This window comes from Strix uralensis, chromosome Z (assembly GCF_047716275.1).
Source record: "Strix uralensis isolate ZFMK-TIS-50842 chromosome Z, bStrUra1, whole genome shotgun sequence".
In the NCBI taxonomy this organism is placed as follows: Eukaryota; Metazoa; Chordata; class Aves; order Strigiformes; family Strigidae; genus Strix; species Strix uralensis.
Window position 1 is genome coordinate 46,597,496 of NC_134012.1, and position 26,231 is coordinate 46,623,726.

Genomic DNA, 26,231 nt, shown 5'->3' on the forward strand with positions numbered 1-26,231 from the left:
GCTAGCTAGAGCTCTGTGTTAAAATCAGAGGTATCCCTGTATCATCTGAACTGAGCCTTTCCTCACTGCCCCTTTTAGTTTAGGAGGAATTCTTCTGCTGGGTGAAAACAGGAGCAATTTTGTTATCACATCTCTCTCATAGAAGCAGAGGAGTTTTTCCAGGTGTTTTAGATACAGTTGCTTTTGGTGAGTTATTTTCTTTCCTTTAATCACCTTTTTCCAAGTCTTACTAAGAATTAGGTTTTTTTGTTTAAACAAAGAATTTCCAGTGTAAATCAGTCACAGACTAAAGCAGACAGTATATTAAAATTCACATAACCTATTATTTTTAATTTAATCTTAAATTATCATTCCCTAAAAAGTCAACAGTGAAAAATAATAGAGCACATCTTCACTTAGAATATAAGGTTTTCTAAATAATCTTTTAATAAATTAGTCTTCAATGAGTCAGTGACACTCTTTAATGCGTCACTGACTGCAGTAGGTACAGGATTATTCTTTAAATTTTTATAATCTTTCTTAATATTGCTGTTCAATTTAGAATAAAGTTGTCAGATAAAAAACTGTTTACAGAAACCCTTAGGAAAAAAACTAAAAATAAGAATTAAAAGTGTTCCAGCACATACTTAATTTCTGTTTTTTTCTTTTCTGATCAGAGAAAACAGTGCCAGAGTTTAGTCATAGATTTGGTAAGACATTCTTGATGGTGGCCTTAATTTATTCTTTATTAAAATTAAACCAATCCAAGAGAGTGCTATTGGGATCAACTTAGTTTCTAAGTTTGCTGAACCACAGGCATCTCTGTAAGTTAGAAAACTGCCAGTTTAAAATATGTAAGCTAAAAGCCTATAGTAACGTCACCCTCAGTAGCCCAATGGAAAAGCTAATTATTTCATTCAGTATTATTTTTTTGTGTGCGAGAGCAACAAATTAAAACAACTAATCCACTTCACTGAACAATATTTAGCAGAGCCCGGAGGCTTCAATTAACCACAGTTTAATAAAGGTACTAATCTGCATTAAATGAAATCCTTCAAGGGCTCACATTGAAACAATGCATACGTAGTAATCAGCAAGTCATGACAGAGTGGTCTACTGGGGCAGAAAGCTGGAATGTGCTGTGTAATCAAATTCCAGGAGATTTAAACCCAACAAAAAAAGAGAAATTGCTCAAACCTTTTTTAAGTAAAAGGTGTTTGGGTTTGGTTTTTTTTCCCCATCACTAGATTTTAATATCCAGCATATTCAAAACTGCATATTCTAAAAAAATGACATTAAAATACTTACTTTAAAGTCAAGTCAAAACAAGTAAGTTAAAAGCTGCTTACATGCCTGTGCTGGTGAATGACCCCGTTATACAACTATGCAAATAGTAAGACTAAGCTCCTCAACTGTTTTTTTTTCCATCTCTGTACTATAAGTATTCACTAAACTCAGAAGCTGTAATTAGCTGCAATTTGTGTGCTTAAATACTTCCAGAATCCTCTAGAATATTGCAAGCTGCACTCAACATACAAGGCTGGAGAGCAGCAGTGATTTTTATCCTCAGTCATATGTACATTTATGTGTATGTAGAATTGAATAACCTTGTAGTGTTACCGTAAATTCGGTCCCAAAAGAATGTCCTAAGACTTAGTTTGAAGTTTTAGAAGGCAGGCATTCTTTATTGCAGTGCTGGATGCAAGGGGGATCATTTCACCCAACGTGCATGCCAAAAGACAAAGGCATACCCATTATATACAATAAAATAAATTAATATTCATGTAATTTCCAAGAAGTACACACCTATTTTCAGAGGATCTAATGCATATGTTAATGCATTGCACAAGTGTACTAATATTTGGGGAAGGGTCTCTGAGGGGCTTCCATGGGGGTTTTCCGTGGTCTGTGGTGGTCCCTGGTGGTTGTTGAAGAGGTGTCTCTTAGTGCCCTTTCCATGAACTCAGGTTTTTTCCATATAAGGCCTCATCTTGGCTCATTGCTCTGTCTGTAAAGTTTCTCAGCTTTCTTATCTTTGACTGCCACAGGTGTCTGTTGGTTTCTCTGCCCTCCCTGGGATGTACCCATCACAGTTGCAAAAATGATGTCCTTGGGTGCGTTCTTGTCTGAGGCCTCTTAAGCAGTTAGCATCAACTGCTTGCAGGCATCAGCTGGCAGGCATCAGTAGAGTTCAAGATGGTTAATATTAGCAGTATATTTCTTTTAACAGACAGTATTTGATTTGTATTAATCTAATGAAAGGCCCATATCACCTTGCTTTCCAAAGTAGTTTCCGCACAAGGAATAAGGGTCTTCAGACATGGTGTGTTCTGATTTCTGACACTGCAGATCTTAGTGCAAGTCTCATAGCAAGCAAAAAAAAAAAAACCTTAACAAAACAAAAACCCAAAAAGGCATTGCCTATTAGAAATGTTCATGTCAATCACTTTGTGTCTAGGGACTCAAATTCCAACTTTGTGATCAGTGGATGAACAGACTGCCAATTTTGCCGGTCCTGTCTGACCCCTCAGCAACGCTGAATTCCACCTTAGTCTTTGTGGACTGACAGAGTGGAAATTGCACTTCCCATACCAGCAGTGTTAATGTTTTACACTACATGGTCTAAGCTATGTCTTACATTGCAACTCCACTTTCTCTCACATACCTTTCCAAGTAAAAAGAGACAGCTGTGACTACCTGGACTGACCAGCTGATAGGACAAGTCGTAGCAACATTATTTCCTTGAGCCTATAGCTTGCAACTGAGGTCAGGATTGATTTAAGGAAGTCATTTCACCTTTATGAGGGAGAAGGAAGAGGGATTGACTAGCCCATAGAAAATATTTCAATACTTCATAGAAAGTGATTCCACAAAATGTGTCTATTCACATGAAAATATTTTACTAGCTACTGGAGGCAAAAACAGAAGATAAGATCTACCAAAAAGAAGACAGCTCTCTTATGCCCATCTTCATGTTCAAATGCCTTCACAGTGGCTTGCCAGGCTGTTTCCTTTAATGGTGCAGAAGTTGTAAGCTAAGTCCTCGGCTGGTGGATATCATCCATCAACATTTCAAATATGGTGGGAGAAAGAGACGTGGGGCTCAATCCCAGAGAATGGGGTTATTGAGTGATGAAGGTTTACAACATTTTGCCCATGAGTCAGAGCCTCTTTCCAAGGCTTCACCTAGTGTATTCATGCTTGCTCTTTATTTCTAGACTGGTGTAGTAGAGATCCCCCACCCCAATTGTGTTTTATGTTTAGACATGTATATATGCAGTTGCAAGAATTATTGCATGTAAAGAACCATGCAATGGCAGTATGATTTTCTTGTTGAGACTATTTCTGGCAACTGGTACATGAAACTAGTACACAGAATCAGCTGACTGTTGTGGCTAAAAGCACAAGGAAGTATGATAGCAGTGTGAAAGCATGGGGCTTGTTTTCCTCATTGCTAGGCTCCAGTCCTCCAAATTTTCCAAAGTCATAACACTGTAGGTTGCCCACGTAGAAGAATTTGCAGGATTTAAGATTTAATGAGGCCCACCCAGGTTCTCTATAAAAGTGCAATCCTAATATTAATTCAAGGCTTAGAAACAAAACTGTAGGACTGGCTTAACAGTCTCAAGTCAAAGCCAGAAGAGGATGAAAGAAGGCCTTTCAGTAAAGCTTTCAAACATCAAGCAAAGCTAAATCCACAAAGTAAAACAGGATAGAAAATCTGAGAAATATTTTCTATTATATATAATGATGGTCATAATTATGTGTTGATACTCATCGTGATTAAATTCTGATATAGATCACCTTTAAAGTTACTTATTACACAAGAATTTAAAATTAAAATCCTGCTTGAGTTTTTATATCATGTCTTTCACTTGAGAAATTCAGGAGATTGAACCAAGTTTCAAACCTCCTGAGATACTAGCTGATTTTTTTTAACAGTCCTTTTAAAGACCCTCTGTTCAGATCAAACAAGAAACACTCGAAGCACCTGCTTAATTTATATGTCCTGTGATTTTCTTCTTTTCTTAGTCTGTGATTTATTAAGAGATTCTGTCTCAAAGCTATTCTTTTCCTTCTGCTTTGACCCTGAAGAAAAGTCATGAAACTTTTGTTTCTTTGTTATTGAAGAATACTATATGTTTACTTCTGTTTAAATCACATGGTTAGGACTAAACTTCAGGGAGAAAATAGGAATAATGGATTCATGTGCGCAAAAAGAAAAAAACATGCCATGACTTTTATTACACTCATCTTGGAAAAATGTTTGTGCTTTTACAGTCATACTTGAGTCACAGAACAGTTGGAATTATGATTGCATTGAATATAACTGATTATATTCAACTTCTTTGCCAATTAAGAAAGTGCATGGCGATGAACAACTGTGAAATTTCACACTCCATAGGGAAAAAAGACAAATAATTATTGTACACATGGAACTATATTGCAAAAATACCTTGCATCATGCACTTATCTACAATTGGGCTGAAAATTTTAGTGACAGAATTATGCACTTTTTAATTTTATGTGTGTGAGATTTTCCCTTTGTCGGAATGTTGTAGGGGTCTTGAATTAGGTAGACTGACTGCTTTCATCTGATAGGGGGCAAGAGTCAATAGCACTAGTCACAGTGATGTTTATTTTTTAGTTGAAGTTGACAGAAAGAAGGAAAAAGCAATGTTTCAAGAATCAGTGGTCAACACTGGAGCACACAACCTGCACGAAAAATATTGTAGAGTGACAAAGGTCTTCAAGTTCTCAAGTGTAGTTATGATTCTGAGTCAGAAATAATAGAAAGAGAATGAAAATTCCTTGGCATAAAAGAAATAATGCATTGTGTCTTGACTGACAGATATGTGCATGACATGAAATTATTATGGGCTAAATAAGATTAGAAAACTTTAAATATTCTGCAAGTTTTTGCATGACTGATTTTTGCATTGATGCAGAAATGTATGTCACAAAATAATACTTGATCTGAACATTTTTTAAAAAACAATGTTGAATTGCATAATGCTATAAACATTCAGTGAAGAAACATACCTAAAAACAGCGGTATGAAATCTTTGTAGTTCTACAAGCGACTGTCTAACTATTTCAGATTTGCTGTACTATGACACTTTAAATGTGGTGCTTGAATCATTAGAGAATTACGTATGCTTCCTCCATGACAGCATCGTAGGTTGAAAGCATAAGCAAAGTGCATAAAAACAGTTTCTTGCACTGTTCTCAATATCTTAATCAGGGTTTATCTGACAGTGTTTCAAATTGATCATTCACTCCAATGGCTTCATAAATGCTCATGTTCTCTAGATGTTTTCAACATCTTCACTCACAGTTATGCAAATATGCTGTAGATATTACAAGAAAACAATATTTTTATAAGGAAAAAGTATCTATAAGGTATTACTGTACTCCTGATTAATTCAGGAATTTAATCTTTAGGTTATACTTTAGTTATGTTTTTCTTAATTGTTTATTCCTGAACGGAAACATTACCTTAGTTGGACAATTGAAACTTGGATATTATTTTTCAGGAAAATCAAATGTCAACAATCTTTGGGTACTTAACAGAAAAAAAAATACTAACTATACAGCTAAGCCTAGATTATAATAATGCCAAAATATTATAATGCCAAAATCCCTCAGAAATAAAATACTATAATGCCAAACTTCAGAGAAGTTTTTTTAAAAGAAATGTAACTGTTAGTGCAGGGAGCAAGTTTCCTTTCTCCGAAACAGGTTTATAAGAGCCACACTTGGATTTGCTGTGTTTGCTAAAGCAACTGGACTCAAGATTTTTTTAATGAATAAAAGATTTTTCTGCCTCCTGCCCTCCACCTCCCCAACAACAAAAGCCAGTAAGTATTGCATGGGAGAAGATCTATCAGGCAGCATAGGACTTTCTCTAATGTTTTCCATTGCATTGTGTCAGGCAAGGTAGAGAAGAAGGGTCTGCATTGGGAGAAGAGGAATAACTGTTCATGCACTGATATGGAAGGGTCCAAGCCTTTGACAGTGGAGTGTTGAGGGAAAGACCTGCTGTACTCCCGGCTGCAGGAGTCACTACAGAGTCTGGAGGGCTGCTCTCTCTTCCCCTGCTCACCTACCTGCATGGTGCTTCCAGCTTCTTCCTGGGAGTGCATCTTCTCTCTTTGTTCTGAGCAGACATTGTCAGGTACAAGCAACACAACTGAAAAGAAAGCATTTACCTCTTGTAATGCATTATATGTCTGAATGCTTTCTCATTCCTGCTTAGTACAAATGTCAGACTGTGACTTGGATGCTTCTCCTTGGACTTTTTTGTCCTGTGTCTATTCAGTGACAGTGTTTGTGCAGGGAGCTGGGGTGGCTGTTCCTCCTGCCCAGAGACTAACTTTTACTCCCTCATGCTGTGCCAAGCAAAATGTAAGAGGAGAGTTATCAACAGGACAATGCATAGAAGGCAGCATCATTCTTGCCCTTGGTTTGGTGAATGAGGGTGTTTTCAAACAGGATGACCCGTAGGAGGTACCTAAATGCAAAGAGTGTCCAGGAGAAGATAAGGGAGGAGATGGTGAAAAAGCACAGAGGGATGTAGAGAGGGAAAAGGATGTTTCCCTGACCAAAAGAAACATCCTCTGATGTTTCGCCTTTTGGGTGTTTCAGTGGGCTTCTTCAGCTGACGGAAACTTCCCTTGCTTTGCATCTGAGAAAATGATGAGTTTGGCTCAGCAGAAGAGGAGGGAGACAAAAACAGCTGATGACAGAACGTTGTGTCATCTCTTATAACTGGCTTTTCTTATAACTGGCTCTTCTCTTGTTCTATTTCTCCAAAACGGTGTCTGGAGGAAGGCTAGAAGGTGGTGGAACCAGGATCTCAACTGAGGTGTTCTCGCAAAGGATGCCTGGGGGCTGCATCACACAGGAGGCTCGAGAGGGACTTGTAAATAACTGCAGGGCTGGAAGATGAGATAAAATGTGAACAGTGGTGTATAATTGGTCCATTTGAATGTTTAGGCTTGGGGAACATGTGGAATCCCCATTCCTTCAGGCCCTTTCATACAATTATGTACAATTTGATTTTAATTGCTTCATCAACTCAGCACCCACACAGTGGGTAGCAAAACCACCTCACTCTAATGAAAAAGCAGACAATGTTATAGCTGTCATACATTTGTGGGGTAGAATAAGCAATTTAGAATTAAAGTGGTTCAGACCAAAATTATATTCAGTGCAAAACTCCTACATGTGCATTTTAACTTCACAATTTTTTATTAGAGAGCAGTAAGATCCGTCTTTAATGTGAAGGTTATTTTCTTTCCTTATTTTGAGGAGTTACAAATAATGTTACACTTTTTTAGAAGCCAAAACCTGGTTTAAAAGATAAATAGTCTGCCAGCACTGAGTGGCAGAAAAATATTTCCTGTATATTCTACTTGCTAGTTACGTATATGCATCTATAGACTTCTGTGATGATCATGTTTCATTATGATTTGCTAAGCTGCATTTGACATAAATTAGAGCTTCATAGAGGTGTATTGCTGTTCTGTCAGGTCTTTATTAAAACAGCTTGATTTTTCTAACAGTTCTTTACAATTAGTATAACAAATTCTTTACTGCGCTGGAGTGAAATATTGGGGTTATACTAGATACTTCTGTGGGAGCGTTACCACAGTGTTCAGCAGTGGTGACTGAGAAAACAAAAAAAAAAATTTATAGGAATTTTTGGGAAAGCAATAGATACCAAAACAGTGAATGTCTGCTTGTCCAATACCAATCTGTAGTTCACCCTTTGGTGCACAGTTCTGGTTCCTCCCAGAAGGAAGGATAAAATTCACTGGAAATGTTTGGAGAAGGGCAGCAAGGATAATAAAAGGTAACAAATGGTTTCTGTATGAGGAAATACTTGGTAAATGGTTAATCTGGGTCAAAAAACATAATTAAGAATGTATCCTGAAACCATGACAGGTATGAAGAGGATACATGGGAATTGACTGTTCACTGCCTCTCTGTTATAAACATGGGAAAGCATGAGGAGTCACATTCAAAACAGAAAGAAATCATTCCCCCTACAGCAGGGAGAAGGATGTTAAGGATGCTGAAAGTTTGCATGAAATCAGCAGACACATTTATGGAGGAAAGCCCACAAAGGGTTACAGAACGTGTAGAAATCACAACAACAGAGGAAGTTTATGAGCAGAAAATAGTTGTTAGCTAAGAAGCTATTAAGAAAAAGCGTTATATACATTTGACATATTTTTCCTTTTTTCTAGCACCTATTTATGGCAGTTGTAGAGACAGGACAGCAGGCTAGATGAACCCATCATCTGATCAAGTAGGGCTTTCTTGCTAGAAAAGGTTTATTTACTTATTTAAACAATTTTAGTCTCATAGCAGATTTGGTGAAATCATAAATATTTCTCTAAAGAAGCATCATGAATGAAGTCAATAGGCTTAATTCTTCCCCTCATATGTCAGTATCCATAAGAAGGAAATAGGGGAACTTTTTGAAAATGTTCTTTACAATACTTCCTTCATTTTAATAAGCGGTTCTTTAAAATTTTGCCCTCGCACTTTTACTGATCTTGAGGAAGTCTGTAGGAACCTGGAAGTCTACATCAATTCTTGGATCATTCTCCCTGGTTCTTTTCAAAATGTCTGTTAATCTTTCCAGTTAATTTATCAATAGCATGGATAACAATGACTGGTCATGTATGCTTGGTCTATATAATGTTTTGAAAATACATAAAGCATAAATACAAATTTGCATAGCAGCATTAACAGAGACAATATTTTCATTTCTGTTACCTTACAGTAAGAAAAAATTCAGGTTTAATGGTTAAAATCATAAACTATTGAGTGAAAAGTACCCAATTATTTTTAAAATACTCTTATTTCTTCTAAGTACAGTATAAAAATTACATGTGGTAAATAATGCTAACAGATAAATTCTGTAATGTACTGTAGTAATATATGACTGTATTCTATGCCCTCCTACTCTGGACTGAATACAGCTTGATTTTCAAGACAATTCAACATTGTTCTTGGAAGAACTCTAATGATAAAGTGTTTGGGAAATCAGTTAAAAGAAAAAACCATACAGAAATACAGCCTCTTTAAAGGGAAAACCCTCTAATGGCCAGCCTCTATGATGCCACTAGTAATAAACATCTGTTAGAAAATGAAACATTTGGGCACAGTCTAATGATCTTAATGTCCAGAGAGGTCAAATCCTAATGCTGCAAGCAAGACACAGAAGTGCTTATAATGCTTATAGCTGGGCAATGCTGAAAGGAGGGGTAGAAACTTGTCTTGAGCACACTTAGTAATAAGGTTATATTAAAGCATTGCCATCCTTTCTACTAACCTAGCTATAGAAGTTTACAGATACAGGGTCTTTACTCAGAGACAGAGGGATTCACAAAAGTGCCCATTTGGTTAAGGAACACTAATCACATCACCTTGCAATAGCACTGGTGCAGTTCAGTCACCAGATGCTCCTGCAAATACCGTCTGTAATTTGCTTCAGTAATACTCCATTGCCTGTCCAGCTACTCTGCCCCTCTACAAGGTAAAGAAAGGCTTTTAACAACACCTCTCTTGCACCAGTGAAACCTGTTTTATAATCTGGTCACTTGTTGGAGATAAACAAAGTTGGGAAGCAGAGGGTTAGAACTGCCTCCAGTTTGGCTCTGCCACTGAAATTGCAGGTTTCTAAAATTGTCACTCTTGGCGCTCTTTTTAAAATAATGTTAATTCAGAGGTCAGCAGTTAACCATCCCAGCTACATAACATGTTAAAATCTGCTAGAATTTATCTTCCTAAAAAATTTCTGTTCTTGATTATTTTTTAATATTTGCTCTCCTCTTTTATGAGGAGTCAGTACTGAGCTCATTGCTACCTGCTGTTTGAGAGTTCATTTCATTAACAGTGAGCTGGGTTGAAAATGTAAATAATGTTTATGTTTGTAGCATTAAATGTGCAGCATCCACCTCTTTGAAAGCACTATTGTGCAGTTGCACCATATTGAAAAAAACAGTATCGCTGCTTATTGGTTGTTTCTTTATTACTTCTGAAAATACAGGAGTATCTATGGCACTGGTAGTTTCATTACCAGAGAGTCATAACTTTAATGCATCTGTGAATGAACCATGGCAAAGGCAGTTGTAATCTCCTGTAGCATCAGTGGCATATGCCAACTCTACCTAAGTCCCTATCTAAAAAACATCCTTCACAGTGCCACTGGGTGACATATGCAAGTGAGTATAACCATTGTGCTTGTGTTGATTTCTTAAGACAAAAGATGTTTCTGAGCCAGGTTACTTTGCAAGCTGAAACTGAATCTGGGAACAATCTCCAAAATCTTGTCAAGTCTACGTACTGAAGTTTCACTTCAAAGTCAGATAGGGATTTTTACTGAGTTATCTCAATCATGTGAAATATTTCCTTTCCTCCACCCTCACGCTTTCTCCACCGTATCAACCAAATCAAATTCCCTTGTGTTAAAATGCAAGTAGTCTTTTCCTGCGGACTCTTCACCTCATTGAGCTGTTTACTAACTGCTGTCTTGACACTGCAATTCTTCACAGATCATCTTTGGCCTGATCCTGTGCTAAAGAGATCTCACAAGATGTGGACATGATCTCTGTTGCTCTGAACTGTGTGGTAGAGAAATCTCACAGGTTGTAGCTTTGCTGGAACAGTGTGTATATATGTGCATACAGAGTGTGTATATGGACATACTTCATATATACATTACATAAAAAATACCTGTGTTTATGTATGTAACAAAAAAACCTCAGGGAACCAAGCAAGTAAAAAACCTCATGGATTAGCCAGCCTAGCAGAAGCTTCTCAACATGTGTGATGGTATAAGAAGTTTAGAAGTTGATGCATATGCTCAGCCTTGCCCATCCTGGGCCCATCAGAGCTAATGTACATGCAGAATACTTTAGTGCTTGTGTATTCATCAGTGCCAAGGGTGGACAGAGTGTTTTCCATGCATTAGATGCAGGCTTATTGGCAAAGAAAGGAGGGTATGTTATGCATATGTAGGAGTAGAGAGGAATTCATCCAAACTTGGGTGGGTGCAGGGGGGAGAGTAAAAATATTCTATATTTGGAAAACTCTTGAAGTAAGTAATTCAACACATATAATTGCTATCTACTAGAAGAACCTAAGTATTGTTCCTATGAAAAGTTGTTGTTAAGTATTGATATCAAAACGGTTCAGTAAAGAAGCAGTCCCCAAGTTTGTAAACATTTAAGTTGTGGTTTAAGTTACTAACTTTTAATTAAGCTGAAAACAATGCAGTTGCTTGTCCTTGAAAGACAAAGGTTTATGTTTATGACTTTCTGAAAAGTTACATTCACTACAGTAGAGCAACTGTGGTGAGAAAGAGCGACAAACCCCAGCTTCTTTGGAAAAATGCCATTGTTGATTAATTGCAATATATTTCAACTGTGTATAGATTTCTCACAGTTACCAAATAAACACACTGGTTTCATTCTTTGGAGAGTAACAATCTCTCTTGTGTGCTCAGGTTCTTTCCAGGTTAGTACAGTGTTTCTTTTGAAGGATTTGTTTTCCTGGGTTGAACTGAAGAACTCAGAGCACTTATCACACAAGCTCGGTCTCTAAGGCGGAAGAAGAGGAAGGAAAAAAGCCCATCAAGGCTTGTGCCAGTCAAATCCAACCTGTCAGGGGATTTGTTTTTCTTTTGGCGTCAGATTAGATGTTCAAACCGAGCAGTGTTGTGGGCTGCGTGTGAGCGTCCCCTGAAGCCTTAACCAGGCTAATCCCACAGCAAAGCACATTCCGAGCTGCCAATGGGTGCGAGGGCTTCGCCTGCTCTCACATCTCTGCCCTACGGATTAACTGAGCACTTGTTCAGGGGGCAGACACAAATGTGTTATTAGCGATGACCAGCAGCAGGGAGACGTCAACAGCAGAGTTTGCTCTGGGACAGACTTAAATGCTAAATTTGATGCTCAGGTAAAAAAGAGGGGGAAAAAATGTTCTTTGTGGGGTTTTGCAGCTAGGTTAATGAAGAAAGCCTTAAGCTAGAGATCTAAGCTATCAGTAAACTAAATCAACATATAAGTATGGCATGTACTTTAGGAATTCATTGTGCACTTTAAATTGTCATGTGAATTAATACTGAAGGAGTGTTTATGAAATAAGAGAAAGAGATGATAAGCTTCTTGTTTTACTATTCTTGCAAATGCTTTGCTATACTTTTCTAAACTTGTTACTACTTTATTAATTTACATTATAAACAAGAGTTTAATGCAGACTGTTTTGTTATGAATGAGTTGATTTCCTCAAGTTATTCTAATTTTGTTATGAAGACTCTGTGGCAAGTAACATAATCTATTATACCTCTGAACCTTGTATTTCATTGCAAATGGTCTCTGTCACACAAAGATAACAGGCATGGAGCAGTGAAACCAGATGCTTTCTTTTTAGTTTGCAAGGACAAGAAATTATGAAATGAGTAAATTGTGTATTTTGGCAGTGTGACTCTGTTGGGTATGATAGTATATAGTTTGAGATCTAAAATCTGAGAAGTCTTTTTCTCCTGATGTGAATAATACTTTAAATTATTTTTGCAGTATTACAGTTGAAGAAGTATAATGAATATTCAAATGCAAATTATGATATTTAACATAACTGGGTTTCTTTTCTACTTGAAAAGACAGTATGAAAAAGAGTAGGAAAACAAACTTTAATTGTCAGTTTCTTGGTTTTTGAAAGCCTGCTTGTACACCTAAAGAAAAATGTTTTCAGTGAAGTACCTGCTATGGCACCTTTGTGTATTGGATCTTGAGGCTTAGAGAAATTGAATGAGTGACCATCTTTACAAAAGATACATTGGGTCTATGTAGTAAGTAAATTCACTGAGGTAAATTGTTTGCAGAAGAGTATGCAAAATTTATGAAATATATTAAAGGATATTTTTAGGGAGTCTTGGCAACATGAATGAGAATCATACACTATGTAAGCTCTGTGGTAGGAGCTGATTTTGGATGCCAGGAAGAAAAGTTGTCTTACAAAAGATTTTCATGCTTTCTAGAGAAGATATTGTGGCACATATTTAGTGTTAAAATAAACAAGCATGAAAATAAGACTGGCATTATTCTGTAAGTGTTCCTTTTTTGTCATAAAAGTTACTTTATATATATATATATAACAAAGGTGATTCATAAATCTGCAGCTTCTTATCAGTGTGTGTCTTCTTAAGGCAATATAGAAAGCTTTTGTTACTCTTGGAGCTCAAAGGGGAGAAATTTCAAGAATGTGTGGTCCACACAGTAAAGTATGTAATTTCAAATGTTAGCATTGCAATCTGAATAATAGTTGTAACTTACTTCCTTTCTCTACAACACTCTCAAAAAGAAAAACCCTAATTTTCTGATGTAGTTTAGCTTCAAAAGTTCTGCAGTAAAAGAGGCAATGAAGTTCATAAAGTTCACTCCGGATGCCTTGACATTTCTAGAAAGCTAGTTTATAAAAAGCCTTTCTTTGCCTGAAAAGACTACTAAACTGAGAAATTACTTAATGAAGCACTAGACTTCTAAACGGATTTGACTATAATATAAATTATTTTGATGATGACAGTGATTCTTGCCTGCATCATAAGCTTGTAAGCATTTAGAATTGATAAATTAGAACTTCAAGGTAATCTCTCATCTATAAAGTAAAACTCTTAGATTTTCAGAATTTCTATTGTACTGTCCTTTGCTTAAACATGAAACAAACACATTCTATAGTATATTAACTTTCTGTTTGCTACAGTAAGGAAGAACAATCAAAGTTCTGTTTAATGTTTTTAATAGGCTTTTCTTTTTCCTGACTGTAAAAGTCATGTTAGAGTGTCTACCATTCCTACAAAATATGAAGTCTAGCAGATTTTTCAAATAAAAATGCAAGTAGAGCAAAGACAAAATATTGTTACATATCATGAGTGACCACTAAGGGTATCCTTATAAGGAATAAGGGGATCCAATAAGGGGTTATCTCCTGTGAAAAAGGCAAAATAATTACTTTTTAAGTACTGAGAGTGATAAGTAATGGATGTAGTTAGAAATTCTTATTATGGTACTTTATAGTTTATACTAGTGACATTCTTTGACTCCAAGAAATTTGCACACTCACAATGATTTTCAAAAGTCCCAGAAACATAGGTTTCTGGATTTAAACATGAAAAACGGGATGCAGACTGAGTTGACAAAAAGGTAACATTAGATAGTTAGCAAGGTAATATTAGTTAAGGTAATATTTAGATAGATTACTATCTAACCTTACATAATAAAAGGTAACATCATAACGTTATAGAGGCAATTTAATATTTTCTCTTTTTATAGAGTCAGGATGCTCAGACTTCCTTTGAATTCATTTCACATTACTTAACTCTCAGATACCGTCATAGTTCATAGGTTATAGTTCTATTTATGCTGTGCAATTAAATAGGTAATTTTATTATTTAAATACATTTTATAAAATTTATCTGTTTGAAATGAATTTTTAAAAGAAATTAAATTAAATAATTGAATTTTGTGTGGGGGAAAGTTTTAGAGAGCTTGCCAGGATTTGTATTATAAGGAGCAAGGACTGTCTAGATAATTAAAAAGATTTTAGAACTCTGAAAGTCTCTTGTTTGCTTTTTTAGTTGTTTTTTTGTTTGCTTTTTTTTTCTTTCCTACCCATCTACCTTTCTTTTTAAAAAGATCTCTTGTGTATCTGAAAATTAAAGACTATGCTGAGAGAAATTATTTGCTTTCCTGCAAATATTTGGGGGAAGATCTTGAGCATTATGAACAGGCATAGCTTCTCTGAACTCAGTTTCAGAGGCTACATCAGCTGGTCATCTGACTGTTACGTATCAAAGTTTTTTGTGTCTCCTTTCAGAAACAAACCTTCCTTTTTTTTTCCTTCCCACTAATATGTCCACATATGAAACTGTATTTTCTGGCTCCATGTTAAACAGCACTCTAAGTACTTGTATAAAAAACTTGCACTGAAATCATAGTGTTATAAGTTTTATTGTGAGATACTTATTTTCTATTTTCTGAGTTTGTGGGTTTTTTTAGTTAGAGCTGACTTAGTTGTATCACTAAAATGGTAATAGATTTTTTAAAGTCTTTTTAATGAATAGGTGTGGTTTTTCTCTACCATGCAGAAAGCTTTACAGTTTGAATTATTTCTTCTCCAGTGATTCCTGCTATGAGAACATAGATGACAGCATCAAAGTCATCTGACTAGTGAATATGAAAACAATCTAAAGAGCTTGTGTTGGGTGCTTAGCTCTAGAAGGCAATCATAGTTCTAATGGAAAACATTTGCTCTGTGCAAAATGTGCACTGTGTATGTGCAAAGAGAGTGAAGTTTTCTTTTATGTTTGAAGTTGTTCTTCAGTTGTACTGTAAGTTGTGTTTAATAAGCAAACAGAGCTCATGGCATTTCCTTTCTCTCTTTTAGGCACAGAAATCATGGATAGAAAGAGCATTTTACAAGAGAGAATGTGTTCATATCATACCCAGCACCAAAGACCCCCATAGGTAATTGCATGCAACTCATGAAAAATGAGTCAGTTACAAGAAAATGTCTCTCTATATAAGTGTGCATATGTATATACATGGATATAAATAGTTTGTAAGGACTTATTTGATCAGAAGGTGGTTGAATTACATCTGGAGTAATAGATTCCTGTGGGCACTATTTGTTTACATTTCAAAACTTATTAAAAAAAAAATAAAGATAAGTCAAAGGTGGATCAGTATCTATGTTTAATTTCCTTATCTTCCTAGTTCAATATTCAGTGCCTTGAATATTTACCTCAATTGGATGCATGACACACAATACTGTCAAAAGAAAATAATTACCGTGAGCTACCAATTTAAACTATGTGCTAGTCCATGCAAAAGCTGAATATTTGGCCTGATGTCATCTGAAGACAGAAACATAATTTTGTACATATTTAGAACAAAGCATGATTTTATTGAAATATAGGAGAGTCCAAAGTAAACAAGATCACGGAAAGAAAAGGTTATATCTGTACTATGTTGCTTCCACAAGTAGAGGCTTCAGATAGCAGGAAAGTGGTCAGCAGAGTTGAAAAGGGTTTTTTTTTTAAAGATTTTTAGGCCATTTAAGATAGTTTTTTTCCCTGTTCAGTTTGTATATACATGTGACTCAAGTTTTCTATCTGTTTAATGTGATAGGTGTTGCTGTGGGCGTCTAATAGGTCAACATGTTGGACTGACTCCAAGCATCTCCATTATTCAGAATGAGAAAAATGAAAGCAGGCTTACTCGCAATGACATCCAGTCGGAGAAATGGTCCATCAGCAAGCACACACAGCTCAGCCCGACGGACGCTTTTGGAACCATTGAGTTCCAAGGAGGAGGCCACTCCAATAAAGCCATGGTAACCATGTTTTTCTCTTAGATAAATAATGCTGCTACCTCAAAAAAGGCATTCACAAAGAATAAACAGCACTCTTTCTTAACTTCATTTTAAAGTATTATTTAGTGTAAGACTGTACCGTATGTTTTTATGTATCATGTGTCAAAGAGTTGGTGAACAAAATTAACTGTAAAAGCTGGAGTGCAGCATAAGAGCATTATGAAGACTGAAGACAGGCTAACATGCTGCTATGTCAATTTTCTTCCAATGGCTATCCATCCCTCTTTTTCTGAATACTTTAGAGTTCAGCTATGGTTTCCAATTGCTGGATGTGTCTGCAAGGCTGAAAAATGTGAAATATACCAAATTTCTTTTAATATTCCTCCAGACATATATCAGAGCATAGACCAGTTAGACTTACTGGTTCATCTTTCAATGAAATAAGAGTCCCAGTAGGCATCTAAGCTAGGAACTCAGAAATCCCTATTCTGCCACAGATTTTCTTGAGCAAGCCACTTAATTGTAATACACTGCTATGGAACAATATTGAAATATATTAATATGAAGGCATTGCTCCACTAAGTTGGAGAGATGTTTCCAGCACCCGCGCTAACCCATGCATGTATTTCTTCTATGTGGCATTACATGAAAGGAAGAATCTCTCTGACTATATCTAAACTGCAGAACCTGGAACTTTGGGAAGGAAAGATGAGTGTGTAACTTGCACATCATGGCCAAGACACTGCTTTGGGCAGCAGTGAGGGCAGAAGCAGAACCCCTGGCTGCTCTGCAGAACAACCTGCCCAGCAACCCCGTACCATCTTCTTTGCCTGAATTCTTCCCAACAGGTCTCTCAAATCTGTCATGGTACAAGATGGATTAGAGACAATTAAGAGCTCAGGTACTATACTAGCAAGACTCAGATATTTTCCTCAAATACATATGTGCTGGAGATGGAATGAGTACTTGAGTGGATGGTTCTGTTTGCCCAGATAGATGGCTTCCTTTGATAGAAACCAGAAAACAGTTGCACCAAGAATCAGATAGAAAATTAGGTCATTTCTCTGAGAGGATCACACACACCTTATGTTTGGTTGATAACCAATCACCTAAAAATCTGCAAGGCCATTGCTAGAGAGAGACTGATTCAGTAAATAACATTTGTTAAGTGTGAATAAATTGATGCCTCCCTCAGCACTGAAACAAACCAAACCATGTTGCTGGTATCTTCACAAGGAGTGGGAAAAAAACAGAATGCTTTTCACCAAAACTGAGAAAGAATCAGAGATACAATATCCGTCATTAAATTTGCATTAAATCTGATATAATATCCATCCATTTGCATTAAATCTGTCCTTATGAGAAAGGGCAATTTCTAGAGCTTTTTGAGTGATGTCCTTGAACATCACTATAAAGCAATATACTGCCCTGCCCAGACAAAAGTAGTCTTGGGCAGCCAAGAAATTATGAATATTTTAGGGAAGCTGTTGATACCAGTTTCTCTAGAGGGTTCTTTGTTGGGATTCTGGTGTAGTGGCACAGTGCTGTAAGAGAACAGGAGATGGTCCAAGGTATATGCTGTGTGCTCAAAGAAATATTCTTGAAGTGGAAGAGTGAAGATAAAATTGGAAGTCAACATGAAGGAAAGAAAAATCCTGTCACAGAATGCAGTCAGGAATGAAACCATGAAGAATTTAAGAAAAAAGAAGACAAAAAGGGGTTAAAAATCTGAGAGATCTAAATGACAAGTTAAAACTTAGGGATGAATACAGACAAAACATTTATTGCTGGAAAAGCTTTGGATTTATTTTGATAGTACTAGAATTGGCAAGATAGTTGCATCTGCCTGATATTCATAGTCATTAAACTCTACGCAAAACATGGGTACAACCAAATTCTTCATGAATTAAATAAGTCTATAAAAGCTCCAGATATTCAGTCATCCCACTAGTGGGGAAAGTGCTTCAAATTAAACAATTCACTAAATATCTCTTTAATGGGTGTCCTGCTTGGTTACCACCTATGAGAAAAAGATCTTTCATATGACCAAAACACAAATAAGATTTGCATAATCAGTAATTGTGCATTTTTAAAAATGGAAACAAAATTAAGAGCTTTGTTATACTATGGTGTATTCATCACTGAAAACAGTATGAAGGTGTCCTTATGGTCATATTTCCACTCCTTGACATTATTTTAGGGTAGATTATAGTCAAAGAACTGCCTAAGTAGTGGTTGCAGTTTTATTAATAGAAAGAATGAAACTCCTCTCTGACTTTACAGGGTACAAGGTCTTTTCCATAATAAACAAAACTTACCAAATCAAAAGCTTTCTGTGAAAGCTAAGACTTTCCTCAGTCAAGACAACCAACCAATTTTGCCAGCAGAGGAGGGGAAAAAAAGAGCATTTAAATTATCTTAAAAAATAAGATTTGGATAAAGGAACAAGTACATAATCCTTGGAAACATTCTTGTTCAGACAATACATTTTCAAACCCAAAAGCAGAGAGACTGGCATATCAACAGGGGCAGGGGGAGAGAGAGAAAAGGGAGAAAACATGATAAATGGACATTTGTTCTTTTCTAAAATTATGCTTATTTTCTAGCTACTGGATATCAAATATCACTACAGCATGCAAGCTGGTGTTTGCTGACAATCATGGTAGCTTAATATTGTGCCTATTGGCATAACCCTACAAAGCAGCAACCATCATCAAGGAAAGCCTCAGGCAAAGAATTTGGCATAAAATTCACCACCTGTTCCTTACTTTATTTCATGGAAAGGATGCCCACACATGAAAATCATTAAGCAAGAGAAACACCAAACTGAGTGGAATTGTCTTGGTCTGTGCTAACAGCAAAATTGGTGATTTTTTCTGAATCAGGCTGCAAGGAATGAGATGGGATTTATTAATGGAAACTGTAACCTCAGATTTATAATTGAGAAACTGGTAGTTAATTAATGGAACAGATTACTGCGTGTAGGACTGACAGACAATTATTTCCACCATTGGAAGTAACAGAATTAGATTTTAATAATATATATACAAATTTGATAGTAAATATATGTAAATTTGCAAACTACAAATGCAGTGGTATAATATTATATCAGTTACTACCAGACAATTAACAGTGGCAGCTTTAGTTGTGAAAATGAAAATTACACTTAAATTATAATAGAACATGTGGATTTGGAACAAAACAGAAAAGGTGATGTAGGTTTACATACTGCCAATAAAACCATGACATTAATTTCATTCCCACAGCCACATAGAACAAAAATTCTCAAATGTCCTGAGTTTTGCTAATACCATTGAGTTCTTAAAGTATCTTCAGTGGGGCTGCACTAAGCTACTTAAATTAATTATGTGAATAGCTGAGGGTGCAGCAGATTGTATAGAAATATATAGCCAAGATTAGATAACGTTGGTTAACAGGATCAGTTACTAAAGAGGCCTTTCTTTCAGTCTTCATGTAACCACAGATGATCTTGCAACAACACTGTGGTTTTTAGATCTCTATCAATCTCATATTTTCTTTACAAGTTGCTCATCCCATTAATGTTTAAGAAACAGATTTAACAGTTTTCCTGTTCACATTTACATTGTTTTTGTGGCAGATTTTTACTTTTAACAACTGTATAAAGGTCTGAGAGGGATGTGGAGATGTGTAAGCTTTATTAAGAGCTTTTGCAATAAATCAGTGGATTAAAAAAAGGAAAAATTAATAAAATGTGTTCTGCTTATATCAGTGGGCTCTTAATAGTTCAAGAAAGAACATGGCTGTATTCATCTAATTATATACTGGCAATCTATTATCCTAACTCTGAGAGCAATTATCAGACTAATGAGAGTGATTCCATTCCAATTATGAGCAATATTCTGACCAATTTCAAAATAGGTTCTGGTCATTAGTGGACCAGTTAAGACAATCTTGCTGTGGTGCATTTTGCACTGAACTTGTGACCAAACTAAACCAATTTTTTAAATTTATTATCTGCCTTTCCGCACACAAAAAAACCTCTTGACATTCTTTCATTAATTGGTATGCCTGGATTCCATATCAACCTTTTTTAAAGGACCACTCTTTACAGAACTGAGATTTCTTTGATCATGGTTTTTCAAGGTTAGCTGGAAGATGGCTGTTTGAAAAGCTTTAGTGAGTTAAATATATTCCTCCTAATTGAATGCATTCCAGTGATACATTTAATATACACAATAAAAAGCTAATATATGTTTGTAGCTGTACAAGAAATAAAGTTTACTTCAGCTTACAAGCCTAACATTTTTTATGGTGCATGGAAACATGAAAGAACATCAGTAGAATTCCAGCGTACATAAACCATTTCTTAGACAGACTTTCTAATATTCAGATCCTCAAAACATTATACGTTATTAAGGATATTTGGAAATCAGCCAATTTAAAGTTACATTCCTGCTTTTAAAATATATTAAGTTTTATCAAAACTGTGTAAAAAGGATCTTAAAAGCCATTAGTGCTTTTGAGAGAAAAAAAAAAGAGAGATAAACCTATAACTTGCATAAACCATGAAAAAGGCAGCCAGCCTAGTTTTTGTTATAGTAATAATACTTAAAGAACATTTACAGAATTTGAAAGATAGTGTCCTACATGGAGAAAAGGGGAAATAACACAGGAAAGCATCTATTCGAAGCCCATTTAAATCAATGAGGGTCCTTCCACTGACTGTTTAGTGGAACTTGGAAGAGGCCTTAAGATGTTAAGTGTATTAACTTATGAGGAACCAGTCCAGTTTCAGTATAAGTGACAGCTTTTCTGTTGAATTCAGTGAGAATTACATCAGGCCTATTTTTTATGTGAAGATCACACTTTGTGGGAATAGGTCTTTAGCTTGAAGTGTCTTCAGTGATGGAATCTTATTTAAGGTAGATGAAGTAGCCACCCAGTACCTGCATGCATCAGAGAGAAACAAAGGAGCGACATTAGACTGCAGATCATAAAATGTTCTCTGAAGAGATTTTTCTTTGAAGAAATACAACAGAATTCTGAATCTTTCTATTTTATTCACTGAGATTCTCATCTGCAGTCATTCAAATGTACTTTAACGAAACAGTTGTGCTTGATTAACAGAGTAGTAATTTTACCACTCAAGAACTTGACTTTTGCCCCAGGGCATTGGAGCCCAACATGCAAGCATCTGGCTGTTTGACTGATGATGGGCACAGTTATTTTTTAGGAAACCACTTGATAAAACAGTGAAACAACTATTGGCATCATATAGCACCCTTTCTGACTACTTGTGCACTAGTTTAGAGATCAAATGGGCATGACAGCTTGAACTTGGTGATTTGTCATTTCACAGCATTATGCTGATGTGAGTCAGATCAGTCCTTAGGTTCTGTGGTTCAAAACTCTACTTTTGCTTCCGATCTTGCCCTGCTCTGCTGACATATAACAGCTGAAGTCTTGCATCCTATCTATAAACCACTCCCATAAAGAAAGGATTAAATCATTTGCCATTAGAACTGATCACTTCTACAGCTGACACATACAACAGACATGGAATTTCAGGGTAATAGAGCAGTAGTTTAGCTTAGATTTACATTTCAATTTTAAATTTATTTCTGTAGGCTATAGCAAAAGAATTCAGGAATGGCAAATATTAAGATTCGAAACAAAAAATGAAAAGGCTGAATATTCTGCTACAAGACTGAAACAAATGAATTTTTAATATGGACAAAAATGGCCTTAAAAGTGTTTATTCATAATTTAATGCATACTTTGAAATTGATGACAAAAGAATTCTCTTGTACTTACTAGTTAACATGTTAAGTAATGGCAAAAGAGTAATCCCAAGCATACCAAACTAAAAATGGCCTCTGTAAGAGCAAAAACGAGTCAGACATAAAAATTGATGTCTATGCACAGAAGAAAAATCATGATGTTTAGCACCATTGCCCTTCTCAAAAGACTTCTAAAACAGTAAAGCTTATCCATGATGGTTTAATTTTTAATTTACAGGAAAAAAAATTCAGATTTATTTTTGCTTAAATTTCCTCTTTATAAAGTAAAATGAATTCTTAAGTACAGAGGGGCCTTGCCTGCTGCATAAAGAACAAGCAGTTGTTTGTAATAAAAAATGTCTACATTTCAAATAAATGTAAGAAAATATTTCTTCTAACTTTGTGATTCCCTATATAGATTTATGTTTATTGAAATTTGGAGGTCTTAATGGATAAGAAAGATATTTTTGCCAATTAATACATAGGCTTAAGAAGGTAAGGACAGTGAAGTCATACATTCTGGGCTATAAAAGAATGCTAAAGAGTCAAAAAAACAGTCACTGGCTGGATTAGGTAATAGACATCTGATGCCATTTGTACCTTCATCTTAATAACATCTCAGATGATGCAGTGGCCTGTTTTCAGCAATTTTTTATGGCCATTACTAATATGAATTCACTTTAATTATCTTCTTAAAACTCCCAGTCTGTCTTCACAAAAAAACAAATAAGGTACCAGTGCTACCAAAGCATAATCTCTGTAGTTTGACCAGCAGAGGTTTCGTCTAGGCCCCCTAAAGGGTGTTGCGTTGTCTGTTAATGCCTGCAGTGTTAACTGCATTGCCCTTTGCAACCTCAGCTTTCCCTAAGGGCAGAGCAAAGGGAATAAGGATCAGTCTCCTTACAACGCCTCTGGTGTATTAAAACTTTGACAGCCCTCGAATCCTAATCAAAATTTTTAGCTTTACCATCTGGTCAGTGGGATCAGATGCCATGCAAGATTTTCTCAACTCACACACAGAAAATTGAAGGGGTAGCTACTGAGGATGCAGTTCATGTATATATAAGCTCAAGGATACATTGTGCTCTTGCCAGGCATGAATATTGCATGTTCTGTGTCCATTAGCTGTTATGAATCTGCCTGGCTGCTGCAGAGAGCATTACTGATGCAGTGGGGTAAATGTGCATTCCCAAGTTCTTGATTAGCTTTCAGTTCGGCTGTGCTTCCCTGTGACTATTTGTCCAAACAGGCTTCTGCTTCAAAAAGTGTTAAGAATGGCTGTTCACTGTGCAACAACCCATTCTTGCAAAGAAACCTGTCTGTTAGCAATTCCTTCTGAAAAAAAGTCAGATCCTTATTTCTTATTCAACTAGAAAGAAGTCCAGTATACTGTCATACAATTTACTAAGAAAGAACAATCTTTTGGCAAGTAATACTGGTTAGACATGTTAAAAGGTGACAAAATGATTGCATAATATATGTGGATATTATACTACCTGACATGTTAAAATAAATAAGGTAGAACTAGGCATTCCTCTGACTGAAAGCAAAGGTGCCTGTGTGGATGGCTGTGCTGACAACCCATCAAGGGAAAGACTACTGAAGTAACTTTATGCATTGGTTCAATCAGAAGTTTGATAGATGAGTGGCTTTCTATACCCTAGTTTATTTAGTTAAGAGGGTCTTTCCAGATCTTACCAACTATAGAAAGAATTTTAACCTCTTATAACCTGTTTCTACTACACAACTAGAATTTTAAAAAGTATCATCTGCCCTGTCATGGGCTTTGTGGAACCCTTCATACATCAGCAACAGAAAGAGCAGGAGAAAGACCCCAGAGAGAAAGGCTTGTCAGGAAGAAACAGGTATGTGTGCAACATGGTAGTGCTGCAGAAAATTTGAAGACATTTGTTATCTTTGAGCACACACAGATGGGCATGATCTCCTTTGGGGCAAAATGATGCAGATGTAGCACAGAAGAGTCAAGAACTGGAAATGTGTAAATGTCTTTCAAACCACTTTTAGGGTCCTGTGCCTTGTTAAGGAAATTCATGAATCTATTCAAATCAGTCTGTAAGTCATAAGTTAGCATTTGTTCATCTGGAAAGTACCTGGTTAGTAGTCTTGCTCAGTTTAAACTTATGTGTGCTTGAACAATTTAGCTTGTCTGTTAGTTCCTACCCTTTGGGAGTTTGAATTTGTTAATTTGAAAATAAGATACAAGTGAACACACAGCTGACTCTGACTACCTAGGTCATCTTTGGCAGACCACTTAAATTTTTACTCTAGTTTTTGTGTCCATAAGTTAAAGACATTTATCTTTCAAGAATTGCTAAACATATTGAAATAGTTAAAGATTTAATTCCCTAAATAGAGGAAAATTATCCAGCCTGTGAATTGCAAGTGTTCCATTATTCCTAGTTTCCTAGTTTCCTGACTTTTGAAAAATCATCAAGTGAGCAATTAATTAGTGCTTTTGTCATAAGGGTTGCCTTTTTTCAGTGATCTAGTGGGCATAGATCATATGTATTAGGAACCAGTGAGTATAACCAATCTTTTTTTCTCTACTACTGCCCTTATTTCTGCAGTATGTACGTGTGTCTTTTGACACAAAGCCTGACCTTCTTCTGCATCTGATGACCAAAGAATGGCAGCTTGAGCTCCCTAAACTTCTCATCTCTGTGCATGGGGGCCTTCAGAATTTTGAACTTCAGCCAAAACTCAAGCAAGTCTTCGGAAAAGGCCTGATTAAGGCTGCTATGACAACTGGAGCATGGATATTCACTGGAGGAGTAAACACAGGTAACAACAACACTGAAATGAAAGCACAGTGGCATCTAGAAGGTTTCATCACAGAAAAAAATTACAAGTGATGAGATTAAGAAGCCATTCCATGTTTTATTTTATTAGTGTTGGCTTTACTGTGTACAAATAAGAAAATGCTAACTTCATACCAGCCTGGCAGCTACCAGGGAATAGAAGATTTGCTAAAGCATAAAAACCACACTGGAGAGCTGAAAATAAAGCCTCCTCTGAGGCAATTATATTAGTATATTGCCAGTGAAGATTTTATAAGATCAACAGTAAGCACAGGGAGGGACTACTAACCAGAAACAGCGGAAGTCAAACTCTTATTACATAAAATAGAAAATGTTTTCATCCAGAAAAGACCTTTATTTTATCTTATAAGATGATCTGAAGTATGAAAGGAAAAAAGGTTCTGTTTTGTGCATGTGGTGGAAAGCTTTATTGTGAATAAGTATCACATTTTCCTTTCTTGTAGGCAGTTTGACCTAATTTTTTTCTATTACCCCTGCAGCAAGAGCAATAACATTGCCATTTCTATTCAAAGTTAAGAACATCTGTAACATACCATATGGGTGTCCTAATGACCCAAGATAGCAGCTGGCCCAGCTCTGCTGGGAGACAGCCTCTAAGTTTTGGGAATAAACTACAAAACATAGTTCCCCAGACAAAAAAGATTGGACAGTGGCTTCCTAGACACCCTTCCTGAAACAGGTAGAAAGGAGGAGAGAAAGTCACAGGAAAGTCAAAGCGTTCTGCTAGAGATAAACGCAAAATGTTTTGAGCTAGGACATGTACTTGTAAATTCCTATGTCATTCTCATTTACTGCAGTAACAAAGCTATAATTTATTACTTTAGTAATCCCACAAAATGTATCCTCTTTCTGTATATGGAAAACATTGTAATTCCACTGTCATGCATTAATTATAGTGCATTGTGGATCACAGAATCACGGAATGGTTTGAGTTGGAAGGGACCATAAAAATCATCTAGTTCCACTCCCCCTGCCATGGGCAGGGACAGCTTCCACTAGATCAGGTTGCTCAAAGCCCCGTCCAACTTCTTGAACTCTTCCAGGGAGGGGGCATCAACTCCTACACGTTTGAATATGAATGCTTAATAGAAGTCTTGGGCCTTTTAGTTTCCAGAGCATATCAGATTTAAAACAATATTCAGTTTTATCACAGCAGCAATACAAATAGCAAAGAAGCATAGCTTCTGGAGTGTTAGACGGATAAATAGACACACATGTATGTAATATCCCCTACATCTCTGCAGAACAAGGAAGAAAATCA

General features: G+C 36.2%; 1 protein-coding gene across 1 annotated transcript in view; it reads left to right on the forward strand.

Annotated features, from left to right (window-relative positions):
* Window positions 1-26,231, forward strand: part of TRPM3 (transient receptor potential cation channel subfamily M member 3) — a 307,424-nt gene that overhangs the window by 133,078 nt on the left and 148,115 nt on the right. The window contains exons 2-4 of the mRNA XM_074855487.1: window positions 15,442-15,521; window positions 16,185-16,389; window positions 24,719-24,932. Coding sequence (XP_074711588.1) covers window positions 15,442-15,521; window positions 16,185-16,389; window positions 24,719-24,932 — 499 coding nt within the window. The remainder of the gene's footprint in view (window positions 1-15,441; window positions 15,522-16,184; window positions 16,390-24,718; window positions 24,933-26,231) is intronic.